Source organism: Gasterosteus aculeatus, chromosome 9, assembly GCF_964276395.1.
Source record: "Gasterosteus aculeatus chromosome 9, fGasAcu3.hap1.1, whole genome shotgun sequence".
NCBI lineage: Eukaryota > Metazoa > Chordata > Actinopteri > Perciformes > Gasterosteidae > Gasterosteus > Gasterosteus aculeatus.
In genome coordinates this window covers 8,723,226-8,742,377 of record NC_135696.1, presented here as the reverse complement: position 1 = coordinate 8,742,377, position 19,152 = coordinate 8,723,226, and the positions used below count along the sequence as shown (strand labels likewise).

Below are 19,152 nucleotides of genomic sequence, written 5' to 3'. Positions count from 1 at the left end.
TGAACTATTTAGGAAGTGGTGAGCTCTGGTTTGGGATTTCCCTTTACTGAGCCATGTGAGTACTGAACACTTGAAAGGGTTTTGTTATGAGTGACAGATACCGGGGAATCGAGGCAGATGTGTGAAATGGCAAACAGAAGATCTCTATTGCCTCCATGTGGACATCCGGTGTTATTACAAAGTGTGGCTTTGCCAAAGGGCCTCTCTTGATCGCCACACCAAGAACTACACACAGGCCTAATCCTGCTGCCACGTGCTTTCTCTCCCCAATTATGCTCCATTTGCAGTTTGCGTGTAGCATCAACATTATTTCCACTGTGCACCACATTCCCCCGATAGCAGCCGGGCAACGTTGGTGAACGTGGCGGAGCAAATAAGAGCTGAGAAGGCTGGAAACCAAAAGAGAAGTCAGGCCGTGGTTTCCGTCATTAGCGTTGTGGGTAATCACCACATGCTGGGAGTGTAGAAATGGCACGGAAATGGTTTCACCTATCTGTCTAACTATCTCAAAACAATGAAAGAGCTAAAGGGCTTGGGCTTGATCACAGAGGGTTTACAGGGTGCCTTGAAACTGATCAGCAACGTTACAGACCACTAACAGCAGAGGTCAGGGAGGTGTGGGTTCTGCGTGTTATGAAGCGTATGCTCTGCAACAAAGGAGGTCAGAGCAAGAAAAAAGATACAAAGTTACGTTTCCCTTCACTGCTTTGAATAAGAAGAATAGCGTGCAACTAGCACTGGTTGTTCTGTATGGTTTGCAGGTTAGTTTGTGTTGAAGGTGAATCAGTGACACCATAATTGTTTTACAAATTATACATGCAAAAATGTAAGTACAGTATTTTTATTAGCACAAGTTGTCATTAGCACAACTTCAATTACATTTATTTGTTTTTACAAATTACACCTACAAAAAACTGCAGAGTTGGCTGTTTACAGTGTAAAAGGTCTTTCAAGGTCTGTGCTGAGATTACAGAGCTGCCCATTATATTTATGATACCTTAAATTCCAGCTGAAATGGACACATAATAGTCACCTTTATTACTGTTGTTCAATCACAATGTATTTCCATTATCAGTACAAGTACAAGTATATTCAACGGTAAAAAAAAGAAAGAAAGATGTATGCGCACAATTTATTGTTTGGGCTGATAAATATAATTATGGTGCACACTGAATGGGAACCATGGAAACTGAATATATGCTGTATAGAATCCATGGTGTCTTACTGTTGCGACCTGACAGTTTCTCAGTGTTCTGCTTACATTTATCTACAGTGTGTCCGGTTGGCTGTGCTTCATGCTTGAGGGGCTCGTTGCAGCACCGACTGGTTAATGTGCAGTCATTGACCCTTTGTCATGGATGTAGTTGAAGCTAATGCGGTAGAACGAAGAAGACAGCCATGATGTATAATCATGACACCAGACACGCCTGCAGTTCAGTGAGGGATCATTTGTGATCGCTCTTCAGAAAGCTGACCAGGCTTCGAAGGAGAGCTCCGTAAGGGCCTGATGATGGTGCAACTGAATCACGGAAGACGCCGAGGTCACATCCTTTATTTCCCTTTTGGAATTGGGCAGTTAAGCATCTCAGAGAGGAGCACATTCGAACACGTTTGCCTTCAGATGTGGACAGATGCCAAGCCAGAGGAAGTTTCTCTGCTGAGCACTGAATCTTGGACATGTGCAATTCCAGAGGAAAGTAGGAACAAAACATTTTTGCAAGCTAACATTAGGCCTTTCTGCAAGTCACTGCATGACATAAATGAATCCATTTCAAGCTAACACTGTTCCCATCCAGGAAATGACTATCGGAAGCCCACATGCAGACACAAAAACGTGTATCACAACTGATTCAAAAGCCTGTAACATGCATAGTTGGGATGTCATCGTCGTTATAGTCTCTCTCCACGGTTTAATTGTGATTGCAGGGCTACACGTCGCCATCACGCCCGGGATCCATCCGTACTCATCGACCCCTCCGCACGCTGACGTCAGTGCTCGTTTAACCCCGCGCGTCGGGCCCTTAACAAGGAGTTAATCCCGGCTGTTTATCCCTCCGGCGTTGCCTCACATAGGTTTCAATCCCGCGACAGCCGGTCCCTCAACAACGCGGCCCGGGCAGGGCCGCTATTCCGGCCGTGCCCGGTTCCCGTTGCCATGGAGATGACGTCATGCCGCAGCAACGGGCCGAACTGCGCAGGCGCGAACTAAAAGGGAAGGGCGAGACAGAGCTCGCTACGCAGCCACAGCTCCTTCCGCCATTCATCCAGACGGTCGCCTGAACCCGGAGCACCAGCACCCCGCCGCGAAAGAACCAGAGCCCGCCGTCACTTGAGCTTCCTCGTCTCACGACCCCCGGACACACACCGCAGCGACAACATGCGTGAAATCGTGCATCTGCAGGCCGGCCAATGCGGAAACCAGATTGGAGCGAAGGTATGGGACCCGTCGACGTTAAATCATGACATCGACCCCGTTTACTGCTCTTTTGTGTGTGTGTGCGTGCGTGTGCGTGAAATCACGCTCGCCGGTGCCATTGTGTCGAGGCCGCAAAGAGGCCGCGGTTTTCCCCGCAGGAACACGTTAAATAGGTCAGCGCCGCGCAAAGGCTGGTGGCACCGCGTACAATAGCATCCTTCAGGACGGGGCGGCGGCACGCCGAGACATCCCCCCCCCCCACCCCCGCCACCCACCAGATGATGCCATTTTTAAATGAACGACAGCTCCCCCTGAGCTGCGTGTGTCTGCCCGCGGAGGAGGAGGAGGAGGAGGAGGAGGAGGAGGAGAAGAAGAAGAAGAAGAAGAGGGGTGCGGCTCAGACAACGAACAAACGCAGCCGGGGCTGCAACGCACTTCGTTTTCCTCTGCAAACGCGCATTTAGTCGTCTTTGAATTGCGGCGACAATACACGACGTCTGGCCGCTTTGCGATCAAGTAAATGCGTTGAGCATCATTTGAAATGAGAGTTACGGGGGTTTAAGGGGATGATGATATATTTCTGCGCCTGCAACTACCGGCACGATTCCGCCAGTTCTCCTTTAAATCGTTATAAAAAACCAAAATGACTGGCCGTTACAAACCATTGATGCCCTTTTTTTTCTGTCTGACCATCCAAACCGATAAGAGGATAATATGCTGGAAGCGTTTGCTTTAATTAAAATCTTAAATTACTATTTGTTCATCAACCTTCTGTTTCTTACATTTAAAAAAAAAAAATTTCTTGCCGTGATTCTGCACTTAAAAACAGCCTTTGTTGAAACCGAATAGTGTTTTTTCACTCTGCCCCCCCCCCCCCCCAAAAAAATAAATAAAAAAATAAATTCAACAGTGATGTGAATTTTCATTAACGGTGATATTTCCCTCCAACCCATCCGTAGTTCTGGGAGGTGATCAGTGATGAGCATGGCATCGACCCAACAGGAAGCTACCATGGCGACAGTGACCTGCAGCTGGACAGGATCAATGTCTACTACAACGAGGCGTCAGGTCAGGACCGTTAAAACCACTTTGTTCTCATGGTCCCTCCTTTCCTTTCAGATAAACGTTTTGACACATGCGTTTGTTCCAGGTGGGAAGTACGTGCCCAGAGCCATCCTAGTGGATCTGGAGCCAGGCACCATGGACTCTGTTCGCTCTGGCCCCTTCGGACAGATCTTCAGACCCGACAACTTTGTCTTTGGTATATGATCATATATTTAACGCACCTTGTGCATATGAGCGTAATTTAATATATTAAGAATTTGAGTTAGACAACAAACCAAAAAATGTTGACAAATGAGGCTTAAATATTAAAAATGGCAACCTTTTGCATCCAGGCCAGAGCGGAGCCGGTAACAACTGGGCAAAGGGCCACTACACAGAGGGAGCCGAGCTGGTGGACTCGGTCATGGACGTTGTGAGGAAGGAGGCTGAGAGCTGCGACTGCCTGCAGGGTTTCCAGCTCACACACTCGCTGGGCGGTGGCACCGGCTCTGGTATGGGAACGCTGCTCATCAGCAAGATCCGCGAGGAGTACCCCGACCGCATCATGAACACCTTCAGCGTGGTGCCCTCTCCTAAGGTATAGTGATCACGCGACGCTGCGGACGGGTGGTTTTTTAAATTTATTTGAAATGCCCCCCCCCTTTTTTGACTTTCGTGTGTTTTCGACCCCTCCAGGTGTCCGACACGGTGGTGGAGCCCTACAACGCCACACTGTCCGTCCACCAGCTGGTGGAGAACACCGACGAGACCTACTGCATCGACAACGAGGCTCTGTACGACATCTGCTTCCGCACCCTGAAACTCACCACGCCCACTTACGGAGACCTCAACCACCTGGTCTCCGCCACCATGAGCGGAGTGACCACGTGCCTGCGTTTCCCCGGCCAGCTCAACGCCGACCTGCGCAAACTGGCCGTGAACATGGTGCCCTTCCCTCGCCTGCACTTCTTCATGCCGGGCTTCGCCCCGCTCACCAGCCGAGGCAGCCAGCAGTACAGAGCCCTCTCCGTGCCCGAGCTCACGCAGCAGATGTTCGACGCCAAGAACATGATGGCCGCCTGCGACCCGCGCCACGGCCGCTACCTGACCGTGGCCGCCGTGTTCCGCGGCCGCATGTCCATGAAGGAGGTGGACGAGCAGATGCTGAACGTGCAGAACAAGAACAGCAGCTACTTTGTGGAGTGGATCCCCAACAACGTCAAGACGGCCGTGTGCGACATCCCTCCCCGCGGGCTCAAGATGGCCGCCACCTTCATCGGCAACAGCACGGCCATCCAGGAGCTGTTCAAGCGCATCTCCGAGCAGTTCACCGCCATGTTCCGCCGCAAGGCCTTCCTCCACTGGTACACCGGCGAGGGCATGGACGAGATGGAGTTCACCGAGGCGGAGAGCAACATGAACGACTTGGTGTCCGAGTACCAGCAGTACCAGGACGCCACCGCGGAGGAGGGCGAGTTTGAGGAGGAGGGAGAAGAGGAGGTGGCCTAAAGCGAGGAGTCGCTCGTCATTCTCGTCAACTCGTCACAACTCCATCCAACCCTCGGTCCAATTAATGCTCTGTTCTCTTTCTCTGACTCCTCTGTAATCCTTCTGTTTGCCTCCCTCTCTTTCTCTTACCGACTGCCCCGGTTCCTCCGGCGCCGGCAGCATTCACAACACTTTATTAGCTCACAGTGTTCATATAGAAGTAAACACAACCGTGCTTGTGCTTTTTGTTGGTAGCGTTCTGTCTATGTTCATTTATCACTACAAGTCAAACAGTACCTGGGCCAAGTATTCAATGAAACCGTACAACGCAAATTTGATCACTTGTCAAATTTGGCATTGGTTGTAATAAATTTGTTGGAAAAAAAAATACCTGCTTGATTTTTCTTCTGTGATACATTGAATTGTAGTAATGGAAGAATGAAATGCACACGATGGAAAGGGATTACTTAGTGTTGCAGACACTTGTTCAGTCAAAATGAATCGCAAAAAAATGATTTCACCTCGCTGTCACAGTAGGAAGGAAACTAAAATGGAGTCGTACGGATTGTGCAGTGCCAGTGAGCACCACTAGGGGGCGTCACTGGTATCAGGCTGAGTGCTTCTGTCAGCATGAAGCCCACATGATGCCTCCTACAATAAGATACTTGACACACCAAAGGCTTTATGACACATCCCATTACTTTAAGAAAGAACAAACACCAGATTTTGAAGCTCCTCAGTGTCCCTGAAACGAGGTTGAGTATCTGAGTGCTGACCGCTGTTCCCGTGACTTGTGCTCTAAAAGGGAGTAGTGGTTCTTATGCATAGATGAGTTAAAGATCTGATCAAACGTGGAGGAACCGAGTGGACATTTTCTCAAATGCAAATCTTCCTTTTTGCATTTCACGGCTTTCTCTTTAAACTGACTGCTGCGTATTTTCCAAAAAGACGAGAAGATGCGAGACATTTCCATAGAAACGGGGAAAACGAAGCTCTGAGAAGTGCATAAGAGTGCTGAGCTCGGAGAGGTGGTCTCATATCAGACGTCATACGCACACACACACACACACACACACACATACTGACAGAGATCAGGAAGCGTTTTGTCATTCCGATTGCGCTGATTTGGCAGACTGCTGCTTCCACTGCTGTCTGCCTGCCTGCGTCCGCGTAGGTGTGACTCTCATCTTCTACACCTGCTGCAGACCTCCGCCCTCCTGAACAAGCACATGGACACAACCGCATCCAGGCAGCATGGGCTCCAGACTGAAGTAAGTTGGGCTCTTCATTTATTTTTATAAGTTTCATCACCACTCTGGCCGGCAGTCTGTTCTTGTGGTTTTCATTACTTCCTCTCGCAACTGCACAGGAAGTTTCCTGCAGCTCTCTGCTGCCTCTTGTTAGCTGGCATGCTCTTCATAGTGTGTGAAACCTGAAAGCGTTCATCTGTGTGTGTAGCGTGTGGTTTAAAGTTGAGTATAACTGAATATTTTGATGTAGTCACAACCAGTGGGGGATAAAATGTTAAGGTAGTTAACTAGTGGAAGTAACAGTGTTGAATATAAGCGAAAGCCCTGCATACAAAATGTTTCTGTAATCATCACTGTACAAACAGTAAATGTGCTTATTATGAAGAACGGGCCATTTCTATAATGCTTGGTAGTCTCATCTATAAAAAAAAGTACCATGTTTTTTAGCCGATTGATATTTTGTGGTAATAAACTAAATGTGCAATTTAACGGAGTGAACCAGTGGAACATTCCCCTCTGCAAGGTAGTGGAGTACAAGTACAGCAGAAAGAAATGACTGATACGTTTCATCCCGGCATGTGTTGATATACCTGTCTGTAACAGACAGACCGCAGTCTGCATTCGTCTTCAACAGAACACCTGAAATGATTATTTGAGCCACGCAAAAGACGTTGGGCCGATTCCCCTGGAATGTCTCAGCATCGATGTGTTCTGGTCGGCTCGGAGTCTCACGCGAGTGCTTTGCTCTCTTTCCCGTCAGACAAAACCCAGAGCGAACCTTCTATTGGTTCTTTGAAGCAACTTGCCCCGTAGCCAGAGACAAAGGTGAGTGGGCCGATGTAGTATTTCTGTGATTCCCGGTGTTTCAGCCTCTGTGGAGTACAATGGAAACATGTGTTGCATGTTCTGAAACTGTTTACATGCACATAGTAATTTGCCAGCAACAGAGAAGTTGATAAAAGATCGTTCCTCAAATTCTTCCTGTGAATTCATTCCCCTTCTTGTCCTCTTCCTGCATTAAACACAAATCCAATATTACTGTCTACTAACATCTGAAATTTGCCTCAAACCTAAAAAGCAACACAAACGAATTGGTGTTGTGGAATAATAAGATGAACATACTTTCTATATATATATTATATATATATGTATGTATATGTATGACAGTATTTCTGCTCAGCCGTGTTGCTCGTACATCCTGTCATGTGATCGGAAAAACCACACTGCTGAAGCAGATCGTAGCGTGTTGTGATAATCTGACGGACTGAGCAGCTCGGCAGGAGCTGACGGGGTTAACAGTGCTGCATGCTTTTTATTGACTTGAGAGATTTATTTAAATTACCCATGTGTTATGTTTTTATTTTTAATCCTTCTACTTCCCTCATTGTGGCTTTGTAAAATCCAGTTTGTTTTTTATATTGCCCAAGAAGTCCATTCATTTCTTCTTTTCATTGTGGCAGATCCTGGAGTTCTGTTCCAGTTTCCAGAGGACTTCAGTGACGAGGTCCGTGTCTCCTGCTTGTGGACGTATTGTCACGTTGAAGTGAATTGACTTCTCTGTGGAGGCTTTTTAATCCGTGCCAGCAGTGGGGCGATTGGATTGCAATGTTTGCTGATTTGTTGGTTCAGACTGAAATATCTCAGCAAGGCTTATATAAGACCAGATGAGATGCAACGTTATTTATCCAGGGGGGGAAATTGCTTTGCAGCAGCTGCAGAAAGTTGGAATGTGTACAAATACTAAAAGTTTCAAAATAAAATTAATAAAGTATTAATAACTATCAACATTGTTATCCAAATGTACTACATCCAGGTTGCTCTTATCTTAAATTATTTACTTGTGAGTTACATCGTATGAAAAGGGACACACATGTACTAGCAATATTTGATGTATTGATAATGTTTAGTGATGACGACATGTAACATTAACATGGTCATTGTGAAGACGTTGTTGGTGTCTCAGAGCCACGCGTGTTACTGTGGATCTCTAGACTTGTTATGAGCTTTTATCACACACGCACAACGTTCCCTCTCTGCAGGAGTCCTGTCAAACATCCCCCAGGTTCTGCTTCCCGTATGACATTCAAAGGTGAGTCTAAACGCTCTAACTGAATCCCCCCAGTTAAATATGTCCACCTCACACTTCATTCATCTGCGCAGAGCGAGGGAGCGAGTGGCCGTGCAGCACTTTACTTTTGTTTTGACCGACCTTGAGGGATGCCAGCGGTTCGGGTTTTGCCGTCTCGCCAACAACACAAACACCTGCCTTTGCATACTCAGGTACGTGTGCACGGTGTGCGGGCGGCTGGGCGCTGTCTGACGTCATGATGTGAGCCCTTTCAAATCCATTTTGATTGCAGTTACCTTCCATGGTTTGAAGTGTTTTACAAACTTCTCAACAACTTGGCTGATTTCCTCACAAAAGGACAGGTGAGGTTGCTCTGTCTTCACCACTATCTCTAACCCACGGCATGAGTATCACTGACCTGACGGCCGTCGTGTCCTCACCAGACCCGTGAGACGACAGCCCTGCTGGCCGCCCTCTACCAGCAGCCCTTACCTCCAGCAGCTGGATCCGTCACTCTGCAGATGGTAAATCTCAAATTATCCCGCAGGTGTCGCTCTCCACCCTAAGGCTGTTCTCTGTCAGAGGTGAGCCTGTTGTGTTTTGTTCTGAGGGAGGGCAGCTGTTGGTCAGCACAGAGGTGTCCCATCCTATCGGACACCAAAGGGGACAAGAGGGGGTGAGTCCCACAGGCGGAAAACGTAAGCTGTCTGCGCTTGATGGCTAACCCTGTGTTGTGTGGACTAAGAACTTGTCATTCACCCCTCTAATAAAATGTTTTATGGCGTAACGCGATTTGCACTAACGCCTGCCGTTCATTGTGACTGTGCAATGTGTGCATCCATAACAAATAACCCGGGCGACTGTGGGTGAGTGGGGAGCACGGTCGTCCTCCAATCAGAGGGTTGTGGGTTCGATCCCAGGCCCGGCTAACCCGCATGTCGTTGTGTCCTTGGGCAAGACACTTAACCCACCATTGCTCCTGTAGCTGCGACTACAGTGTGTGAATGGTAGTTACTGATGGCAGGTGTCACTGTGTATGGTTCTCCTGTCATCAGTGTATGAATGGGTGTGAATGGGTGAATGATGTCATGTAGTGTTAAAGCGCTTTGAGTGGTCAGAAGACTAGAAAAGCGCTATACAAGTACAGGCCATTTACCATTTACCATGATTGTACTCACCCAACAACAGACGTTCTGTCTCGGGACAAATCAAATCAACCTGCTCCATCTTGTGGTTTGTTATATTTTTAAGAGTTTCGTTCCAAAGTAACAAATCCCGTGCTTGGAAACACGTTCACATGTTTCTTTGGTGTGAGAATCGATAATATTGGTTAAAGATGTTATTAATAGAATGCTGGTTGATTTGGATAAGAGCAAGTCTAGTTTAATGCTTCTTTTAATGCGTCATTCTATTATCAATAAGTCGATAGAGCTCTGATAAAGTGTAACGACGGTGAATGTAGGTAATTCCTGATCGTAAAGGCATTGAACGAAAACACACCAGAAATACTTTCAAACACGTGTCAATCTTAAACATTGTAAGTAAGTTAAGTATGACAGTAGCTCACACAATATTTTGCATCAAAATTGGTACAGAATTTTGGAATGAAACCGTAGGTGTGATCTTGTGATGCCCACGTGACTGCACAACGTTGAAGGCAACGTCTATTCAATTTGCTCCACTTTTCTTTATAGCGCATCGTCTCCTTTTTCATTTTGTCCAGGTTCCATACTTCATTGCTCCGGATCCCGGAAGTCTCCCGTCCATCCCTGAAAATGTGAGTGTACACTGAACTAAACCCAGGCTTGGTGTGTCATGCAGCCGCTGGAGTTTTGTCCACTCTGCCCACTCAAACCGGTATGCGCGTGTCTGTGGGTTCACCAGAGGAACTTGACAGAGCTGATCGTGGCAGTGGATGTGGGCAACCTGCTCCAGCTCTATGCCAGCATGCTGTTTGAGAGACGCATCCTCATCTTTTCCAGCAAACTCAGCACTGTAAGACACACGTTTGTGTTCTTCTATTGATGTAGGGCTTTGTTGTTTTTGGAAACTCCCCTTAACCTGTAAACCGTATTGTGCTCAATGCAACTACTTGGAAACCAAAGTCAGTGCAGCTAAACTGTTCTTTTATTATTCTACCTTGGAAAAACCAATTGGCCGCCACATGTCCTACGGCCAACTACACAGACAGGCTTGAATGGAATTTAAAAAACTGTCCGTTTTTGTGTTGTGTGTAGCTGACGGCTTGCGTGCATGCACTCAGTGCTCTCTTATACCCGCTGTACTGGCAACACATCTTCATCCCCGTCCTGCCACCGCATCTACTGGACTACTGCTGGTAAGAAGTCTTTCTGTTCAAATCTGCATCCGTGCACATCTATCCACCTGTCTGTGTGTCCATCTGTCTCTATGTCTGTAACAGATTTACCTATTTCTATTTGGTTGCAGTGCACCCATGCCTTACCTGATAGGAGTCCACACCAGTCTGTCTGAGGTAAACTACTGAATGAAACCGTCCACGGATACTCAAATGCTACCAAACCTGTTAGTAGACCAGGTTTGTCACAGACAAAACCACAAGGCTGAACCAACATCACATCACAGTGTGTCTCTGTGTCTGTCAAACAGAAGGTGCGGAGTCGGGGGTTGGAGGAAGTTGTTATTCTAAATGTGGACACAAACACTCTGGAAACCCCCTTTGAGGACCTGAAAAGGATACCGTCAGATGTGGTAATAAACCGCCTATTGTAATAGAAATAAATGAAGATTAATGTTATATACTCCTGTTTGGTTTCCACCGCATCTGTGCAACCGTGACGTTAAAAAGAAATAAGACTCATAACAGACGTGAACAAACAAGGAAACAAAGCAGTCACCTGGTTACTTTAATGAATAACTTGTGTACACATACAAGTTCAATCAGTGATAACCAGCATCTAAAACGCTGTCCGAAGTACCTTCGTAGCCAGAAAGTGTTGAACTAAGAGCAGGGAGCAGCCTTTTTACATCCTTGTTCCTCTGATGGAAACCAAGCTTTATTGTTATATTATTTCAGGAAATGTTCCTTTAAAAGTTTTAAATGGTCAAGGGATTTTACCAGATCTCCCCTCGTTTGTTGTGTCACTCTATATAATATAGACTCTGTACCATCACCGATCTAACAAATGCATAATCATCGCCTGTAGCACATTCTTTATTTTTCATGTTCTCTTACTCGAATAGTGTTGGAGTAGCAGTTGCTCTTGATTTATATCACTGATATAAATGTACGCATGTCTCCAGATGTCCGGGCTGAAGGCATGTCTGAAGCGTCAGGCCGTGTCCCCGGGCTGTGGCGTCTCTCGGGCCTTCCTGAAAGCTCAGGCTCTGCTGTTTGGAGGCTACAGGGACGCGCTGCGGGGTCAAGAGGTCAGACCTCAAAAAGCTTATTATTGTTTCTTATTATAAAAATGAAAACCGTAGAGCAAACAATTAATGATGTGTTACTTTATTGTTTTAACTTTCAATCTCCAAACAATTTGGTCATTCTATGGACAGCGCCATGCATTTTTGGTACTCAATGATTTCCTGATATTGGGCCTCTTGCAATATCTCTCTTTGCAGGATGGTGAGATGTGGTTCAGTGAGGAGATTTTTCAAGATCACAAGTCTGCCAGTATGAGGCAGTTCCTACAAAGTGCCATTCATTTACAGTCCTTCAAACAGGTACACGCTGTGCTTGGTGCTATTTAGGGACCTCTGCTGGACAAATGGTGTAACTAACACACTGGATAGAGGCCTGTTGAGCACAGCATTACAGTCAAAGGAAATGTCAACGGTTGTTAATAGATGTCGACCTTGATAAATATTCTAATATATAATAAATAATGAAATATTTTGTTTTGTTTTGAAGTTCATTGATGGCCGCCTGGATATTCTGAACGAAGACAAAGTACCAGATGATCTGTTTGAGGAGGAGATCTTAAAGTGTGAAACCGCTGGAGGTGCATTTGTGCGTCCGTGCATATGTGTGAGTGTGTGTGACATCACTCACTTACCACATGTCCTCTTGTGTTTCTGCCGGTTTGTAGGTAGGAGCAAATCCTATCAACAGTTAGTCGGTAATTTAAAGGTAAGTTCTTTCTTCCTAACCCCAATGAAACAGGAGGTTAGTGTTAAAAGGTCCAACACAAAGTCACCTGTGCCTTTTACAGAAAGGGGGAGGAGCGCTGATCCTGAACATGAAGTCCAAAGCAAACATGAGGGTGAGTGCCAGCCACGGTGTTTTTACTGGGTGGTTGGTCAGCATTACCAAAACGCCTCTATTCACGATGACTAAAATCTCCCCCAGGCCAAAGGTCTCGCCAAGTCTGGTTTGAAAAACCTGCTGATGCATAAGGTGGGCCAGCGTTCATGATGGTACAACTGAATTTAGCTCTCCTGTGGTTTCACTGTAATAAAAGAGGTTTGTTTGTTTTTTAGGCCCACAACGAAGAGCACACCCTTCAGAGGGGAGGATCTGTGTCGCACCGTCGCGCCCAATCCGACTGCTTACAGAACCGCCTGCCAATCACACAACACTTTGGGAGGGTGAGATCTTTCGGAAAACAGTCCCATATCTATTTTTTTAAATTAATATTCTACATAACACTGAAACAGAAACCATCCACACCATTCTTCCTAATCACTAATCCTCTCTTCTTGTTTTGCTTGATTTCTATCCCTTTGCGCTTGTTATGCTCTCTTGCCTCGTGTCAGTCTCGTCCCCGCCGTCCTGTTCACAAACTCAGGGCTCCCAGAGAGAAGGAAGACGTGCATGATACTGGAGACACATGGGCAGGGTGAGAGTCAGAGAAAGGCTGAGAGATAGAGGGCTTTTTGAGAAAAAAAAAACGCTGGAAAAAACATAAAAATAAGCAGCATGTTTTTTCTTGTTTTGTTTTTTATCCCTGTGTTCCAGAGCGGAGTCTGAGCCGGCAGTCGAGCCTGACTCTGAGCTCCAGAAGGACAAAGAGGAGGGGGACGATTCATCGCTTTGCGACCCGGAGGAGATGGATCTGCTGGGGGAGATCTTTGACACGCTCAGCTCCCGGAGCTCACAGGAACGAGGCCTGCTGTACGGGACACGCAGCCTGGATCTGTTTGGACCGGACAGCCATGACTATATTACCAAGGTATGGAAATGAGAAGCTCTCTCTCTCTCTCTCGCTCACACACACACAAAGGTTGATTCTGGTTTTACATTAGCTGTGTTTTCTAGGGCCGTTTTCCACCCAACCCGAGCCAGGAAAGTCTCAGTGGCAGTGGAAGCCTCCACAGCTGGAATCTAGAAACCACAGAGGAGCTGTCAGACCTGACGGAAGACTCTGATTGGCTGTGCTTGGACACCAGCGTATCAGAGCAGGAGGGGACAGACAGTCTTCTGGAGGTGTGTGAAGTGGGTGATCAAGAATTCAGACACGGGGAGGTCAGAGAGGACCAGGAAGACGTGAAAGTAGCAATTAACGGGAACCAAGAAGAAGAAATAGACAACAGAAAAAACTTTGAGGAAGTGAGGTTAGACAAAGAGACAAAGGAGGAGGGGATAGAAAAGAGAGGGAGTTTAGAAGACCCAGAAAAAGAAATTGCTGAGGAGCGAGAGGACAAACGCTTAAGAGGAAATAGGAAGGGCGAGCAAAATCCGAATGAGGAGGTCGTTGAGGGCCGAGAGATGAAGGAAAGTGTAACACAGAAAAATGAAGCGGGGGAAGAAGAGGGGAAAGATCAGCAGGAGGAGAAGATAAAAAATGTTACTCTAGACAAACTAATAATACCAAATCCCCACCAACCTAACGCTATGGAGGGCAATCTGAACCCCACATCTCCTTGTGGGCTACGACATCTCCTCGGGAATCCTGAACCTCCAGCAGCTCAGGAAAAGAGCAGTGAAGAAGCAGTAGAGGAGGAGGAGCGGGAGACGAGACCGACCCCCTCTGCTCCTAAAGTGCTTCCTGCTGCAGTGCGCTTCCAGTCTCAGGAGCACAGCCAGGGCTTTCAGGTGAAGTCAACGACCAAGGAGCTGTGTGAACCTGGGAGACCTCGCAACAAGCTTCACAGCAGGGACACGGCCCAAACGCTCCCATCATGTGACTCAAATATTTTACAGGCGAAAAAACGCTCAGAGGGGAATGAGGATGAAGAGCTGCCTCTAATAAAAGTGTCGGAACTGAAGAAGCGATTTGAAGCTTAGAAGATGGTGACATTTGTTTGTCTTTACAAATTACATGAAAACACCAAAAAATAGCAATATGCAAGTCTGTTGTAAAGTGTGTCAGATAGATTTAGTCACTTGTTGAAACAGCTGGGCGCTGCAGGTTGAAGCAAATGGTACATAAACTGGAGTAAAAGGTTTTGGCGCACAGCCGAGTATTCAGGACGGTGTATATGGGACTGATTTAAAATAATCTTGTGAGTTCCTTGAAATGAAGAAGCCTTTAACAGTGTGGCTCACTGTTGTAATTTTCATGACAATAACGGAAACGTACGGCTTCTTACCAAGGTTTTGCAACTATTTAAGCGGAGTTTTGTTCATTCGTCTGAATATTACTTGATTAAATAGCTTTTGCATTGGACTTACAATTAAGGCAATTACGCAGTGTGGTTGAAATAAATACGTTTTCCAACAGAGAGGACCGGTTTTGAATATCTGTTACCGTATGATGGCCTATTTGTTTCTCACACGTAAATATTTGTTTGTGTGTGTGTGTGAGATAAATGCCCCAATTACCTAAAACTGACAAATGAGGATAATTGTTGCATTTTCTGGCAAGTCGTCACTTTGAATAACTCAAAAGCCCAATAAAGGAACCTTCGTTCAATGACCCAGTACAATGGAGAGAAAGGATGTGCATATTTATGATTTATTTACAGAACACCTTGTTAACAATAAACAAATGATTTTTCATATTTTAGAAATTCAACTTGACATCAAAGTGCATGAGTGTTTTAATCAATGCCCATTACTGGAAATCATACGTGTGTATATATAATATATAAAACCCAGGGTAGACTAAAAATATAGTAACCTCTGTACAAATACAAAATATACTTAAGTTAATATTTTTAATGTGGCAAAATAAATGGAGTGAGTTCATTTGAAAACAAAAATACCACGGAAACACACATTTCCTCCTTTCTTGCGGTGATGGAATCTGTGTATTGGATGTGACCAAGATCAAAGAACCCGGGTGGTTTCCATCTGCAGGTCCCCCAATGTCTATCATATGAGCCGTTCTTCTTTGGGCAACGGGAGAGGCAGGCCAGGTTTTTCAGATCCCGGCGATCCCACCTGTTTCCTCTCCTCCGCACTGGGCCTGTATTTTCCCTCCAGCCTCCTTTTCTTCCTGATGACACACAGCAGCAGCAGCAGAGCCAAGCTGAGCAGGGACAGCACGGTGGACACAAACACTGACACTATAGGTGGGATCGACACCTGCGTCGCCATGGTGACAGCCAGCTGGGGAGGGGGTTGCACACAGGTCAGGCCAAGGCGTCAGTAACCGTATAACTCGATAAAACCATTGATTAATTAACATGCTGCACGTAATCAATGTATCGACTGAATATGTAAAAATGTGCATTTGTCCACAGGCAAGAATGAATATATTCTCTAAACGGACCTTTTCTTTCCTATATAAAATACAAAAATTCAATGCTTCCAGAAAACAACAGACCTATACAATACAAAACGTAAGTCACTGCCAAACAGAAACCCAACACATCCTTCTTGAGGAAATAGAGAGTATTTATAAAGCTCATGTGCAATCAGCTCAGGTATGCACAGTGTCTTTGTGTTCGATGCAGACAGTTAATGAGTGACCGAAAATCTTACACCAGGAGCTTTGAATACCAGGAGAGAGAGAGCGAGCGAGCGAGCTTATCCACTCTAAACATTGACCGAGGGACGGCTAAAACATGTAGGAATAGCATTTAAGGTACTGCCAAGACCTAAAGCACTTTGCCAAGGCGTTGAAGACTAGCTGCTCTAGAATTGTTTTTATTATTATTTTAGTTGCCAGCTTTGTATAAAATATAAAGACAAATCGTTCGACATTCCAGGCAGTACAAAGTTCACATTTTCTCATTCAATGAGAAGATGTGTCCAAACCTCTGACTGATAACTTAGTCCAATATAAACACCAGGAATAATGATAGATCATAATGAAAAGATCAACATTCCTCTAATCTACACTCAAAATTGGATTGTATTAACATTTCTGCTGGTTTGGTGATAGACTGAAAGTTAGGGCCTAAAAGGCAGAGGAGGTAGAATGAGAAGAAATGTGGATTAAAAGCACAAAACACTACATCAGAAACCATCAGTGGATTAACGTATTGTCTGGTCACTTTTTGTTTGATCTCAAATGTGGGAATTTGCTGTTTTGCTTTTATTTCAATTTTATTAAAGGAATACATCGTTTTAAACATGCACAGATGACAATTATTCCTTTGGGGTTCTTTGAGGCGGTGGCTGGTGTTGTACAGGAAACACAATTAAGTTATAAATAATAGTTAATGGCCAAAATGCTGAACATCCCAAAGAATCTGTGATTTGGGCTGTTAATCCACCTTCACTTTGTGATTGGGATGAGTGTAAATGAGTCTACAACTTAACATGAACATGAATGAAACCCACACGAATGAACAGCAAACCCTGATAAGAACCACAGAAGGAACTCGGCAACACAACGATGCATTCATTACAAAAGGACAACACCACTCTCAACGCAGGTGTCCTTCACCGTAAACGCCCCAGGCACAAATTGCCTTCCCACGTGTTAAATAAGCTGTGCTCGCTTCAATCAGAAGTCAGAAATGAACGCGCGCACGGCGGAACGCATCAGGTCCTGCGACACCTGTTCGACCGGTGCCGTCTCGGCTCAGGTGAGCCTGCTGCGGTGACGTCACAGGTGAAACCGCTGACAGGTAAAAAGACACGGAGGCTACGTGGTATCGTGTTGTGAAAGGATTAGGCGGTTTTTGCAGGTTACCTGTCTGTCATTGAGTGTTCAGGTGAGATGACCGACGTGTCCCGGATGTAACTTTTGGTTCAAAGCAAGATGCTCGGACGAAGCGCCAAAACCCTTAATTCGGTCAGGCGTCGGTGTGATCGTGGCAAAGCTGAAGCTATTTGCTCACACGCTCACCTACCTGTCCAAATGCAAATGAGCCGCGTCACGTGCCATGTCTGCGCCAATCAGAAACGGATCCGGATATCTCTCTCTCTCTCTCTCTCTCTCTCTCTCTCTCTCTCTCTCTCTCTCTCTCTCTCTCTCTCTCTGTCTGTCTGTCTGTCTGTCTGTCTGTCTGTCTGTCTGTCTGTCTGTATAATCCTACATATCATCCCCACTGATCAGCATCGGGAATTGCAATATGTAATATATATATAATCATACACATACAGTATGTTGCCATATAGAAATTCCTACGATTCAATTTGTCCTTGTCTAATTTGGGATTTTTTTTAAACACAAACCACATAGAAAAGGCCCGGTGCAAATAAAGGAGGCTTTAGGCTTCAGCAGAGGTCAATCTGGAGTGACTTGCTTTCATTAAAACTTTTAAAACAAACTTTGTTCAAGTCCAAATAATCTGGACTCTGGACACGCAGAACAAACACACGGTGTGGCTGCCAAAGGCCCAATCAGTTACCAGAAAATAGGACAGAGTTATCCAGAAAAAAAGTTAAGCAAAGAAATTATATTCTTAAACACAAATTACACTGCAGAAAAAAACAATATGCTTTGTGGCAGGTGTGGAAAGTATTACAATTAATTTTGCAGGCAGATTGACCTTACTTTTATGTGAGCTTTAAAGGACAACATCTATGAGCCTTCCATCAATAATGAGAAATAACCTTTCAAAGTGGAACAAAAAATGTAAAAGTGGAATTTTGTGTAGTAAATGTTCAGTAGTCTGAGTCAGCAACCCCCTTTCTATTTCCAATAGTCCTAAAAAAGTTAATTATGCAATGCCATAGTATTACATTACAGGTCATTTAGCAGACACTTTTATCCAAAGCAACTAACATTACACTTTAAACCGATGGGGTTTTTTTCACATTTTTGCCCAGGGAGCAAGTAGGGGTTAGGTGTCTTGCTCAGGGACACTTCGACATGGAACATGGGGCAGCCTGGACTCAAACCACCAATCTTGTGCTTCACAGCACACCTTCTCTAACCCCTGCGCCACGACAACCCCCACGCAACAATAGGGTCATTCGACCTACAAAGTTAGAAATACAGGCAAAAAAAATATGGCTCTACTGCACTTGCAATGCATTTAGTTTGAAATAATAGTTAACGTTTTGTAACATTTGTAACAATAACTCTTTCTGCACCTCTGATGCTCACTGTAATTTTGTATTTTGATCATTTTAAAAGTAGAAATACTCAAATGTGGTTATGTGCTGTGTTTTCTTTCTTTCTGGGTCACAATGGGTCTGACTGCCATATTCATTTTCTGAAAAATCTATTCAGAAACTACATTTTTAACATACCAGATTTTTGTTTTTGGCTACGTTGTCCAAAGACATGCACTGGGGATCAGGTTGATTGGCGACTCTAAATTGCCCCGTATGTGACTGTGAGTGTGATGGTTGTATGTCTCTGTGTTAGCCCTGCGATTGGCTGGCGACCAGTCCAGGGTGAACCCCGTCTATCGCCCCAAGTTGGCTGGGATTGACTCTTTTGATCAGATCGTCACTGTAGAAAAGTCCCTGCTGTTGAAACCTAAAAAAAAAACCTGCCACTTTTCCGAGAAATTACGCAACATAGCTCTCACCTGAGTAGTTGTCTGTGTGCAGGTTCAATGTGTTTGTTTGTTTTGTTTTGGGGTAAATATGCTGATTTATCAAGTCCACAACAAGA

At 45.4% G+C, this 19,152-nt stretch overlaps 2 protein-coding genes and 1 long non-coding RNA gene across 4 annotated transcripts; 2 read left to right on the top strand and 1 right to left on the bottom strand.

The window, feature by feature from the left end:
* Nucleotides 1-1,926: 1,926 nt before the first annotated feature.
* On the top strand, nt 1,927-6,219 carry LOC120824683 (tubulin beta-4B chain). Its single transcript, XM_040185607.2, has 6 exons — nt 1,927-1,988; nt 2,074-2,434; nt 3,376-3,484; nt 3,567-3,677; nt 3,814-4,058; nt 4,157-6,219. The coding sequence occupies exons 2-6, from the start codon at nt 2,378-2,380 to the stop codon at nt 4,967-4,969; spliced, it is 1,335 nt and encodes a 444-aa protein (XP_040041541.1). The 5' UTR covers nt 1,927-1,988; nt 2,074-2,377; the 3' UTR covers nt 4,970-6,219.
* dennd1c (DENN domain containing 1C) lies at nt 6,078-15,112 on the top strand. 2 transcript variants are annotated; one of them, XM_040185605.2, is made up of 23 exons: nt 6,078-6,219; nt 6,959-7,023; nt 7,659-7,702; nt 8,238-8,287; nt 8,359-8,478; nt 8,559-8,628; nt 8,710-8,790; nt 8,877-8,942; nt 9,990-10,043; nt 10,151-10,261; nt 10,504-10,604; nt 10,715-10,760; nt 10,895-10,996; nt 11,549-11,674; nt 11,870-11,971; nt 12,159-12,249; nt 12,337-12,377; nt 12,460-12,510; nt 12,597-12,644; nt 12,728-12,835; nt 13,004-13,086; nt 13,206-13,419; nt 13,506-15,112. In XM_040185605.2, exons 1-23 carry the CDS (start codon nt 6,203-6,205, stop codon nt 14,472-14,474), a joined length of 2,760 nt encoding a protein of 919 aa, XP_040041539.2. In that variant the 5' UTR covers nt 6,078-6,202; the 3' UTR covers nt 14,475-15,112. The 2 variants fall into 2 exon arrangements, with proteins under 2 accessions (XP_040041539.2, XP_040041540.2); XM_040185606.2 differs by lacking the exon at nt 8,877-8,942.
* Nucleotides 15,113-15,126: 14 nt separating this feature from the next.
* Nucleotides 15,127-17,451, bottom strand: LOC144383339 (uncharacterized). The gene is made up of 2 exons (XR_013450695.1): nt 17,275-17,451; nt 15,127-15,740 (listed from the first exon to the last, which is right to left on the bottom strand). It is a non-coding gene; the product is annotated as an uncharacterized LOC144383339 (long non-coding RNA).
* Between the last annotated feature and the right edge of the window lie 1,701 nt (nt 17,452-19,152).

Bases quoted from the DNA above. Each gene is read 5' to 3' on its own strand.
- dennd1c (XM_040185605.2), top strand. The intron at 7,703-8,237 runs GTCCGTGTCTCC...CCCTCTCTGCAG, and splicing joins CAGAGGACTTCAGTGACGAG to GAGTCCTGTCAAACATCCCC. The intron at 10,262-10,503 runs GTAAGACACACG...TGTTGTGTGTAG, and splicing joins TTTCCAGCAAACTCAGCACT to CTGACGGCTTGCGTGCATGC.
- LOC120824683 (XM_040185607.2), top strand. From the start codon at position 2,378: ATGCGTGAAATCGTGCATCTGCAGGCCGGCCAATGCGGAAACCAGATT. The intron at 2,435-3,375 runs GTATGGGACCCG...ACCCATCCGTAG, and splicing joins GAAACCAGATTGGAGCGAAG to TTCTGGGAGGTGATCAGTGA. The intron at 3,485-3,566 runs GTCAGGACCGTT...CGTTTGTTCCAG, and splicing joins CTACTACAACGAGGCGTCAG to GTGGGAAGTACGTGCCCAGA.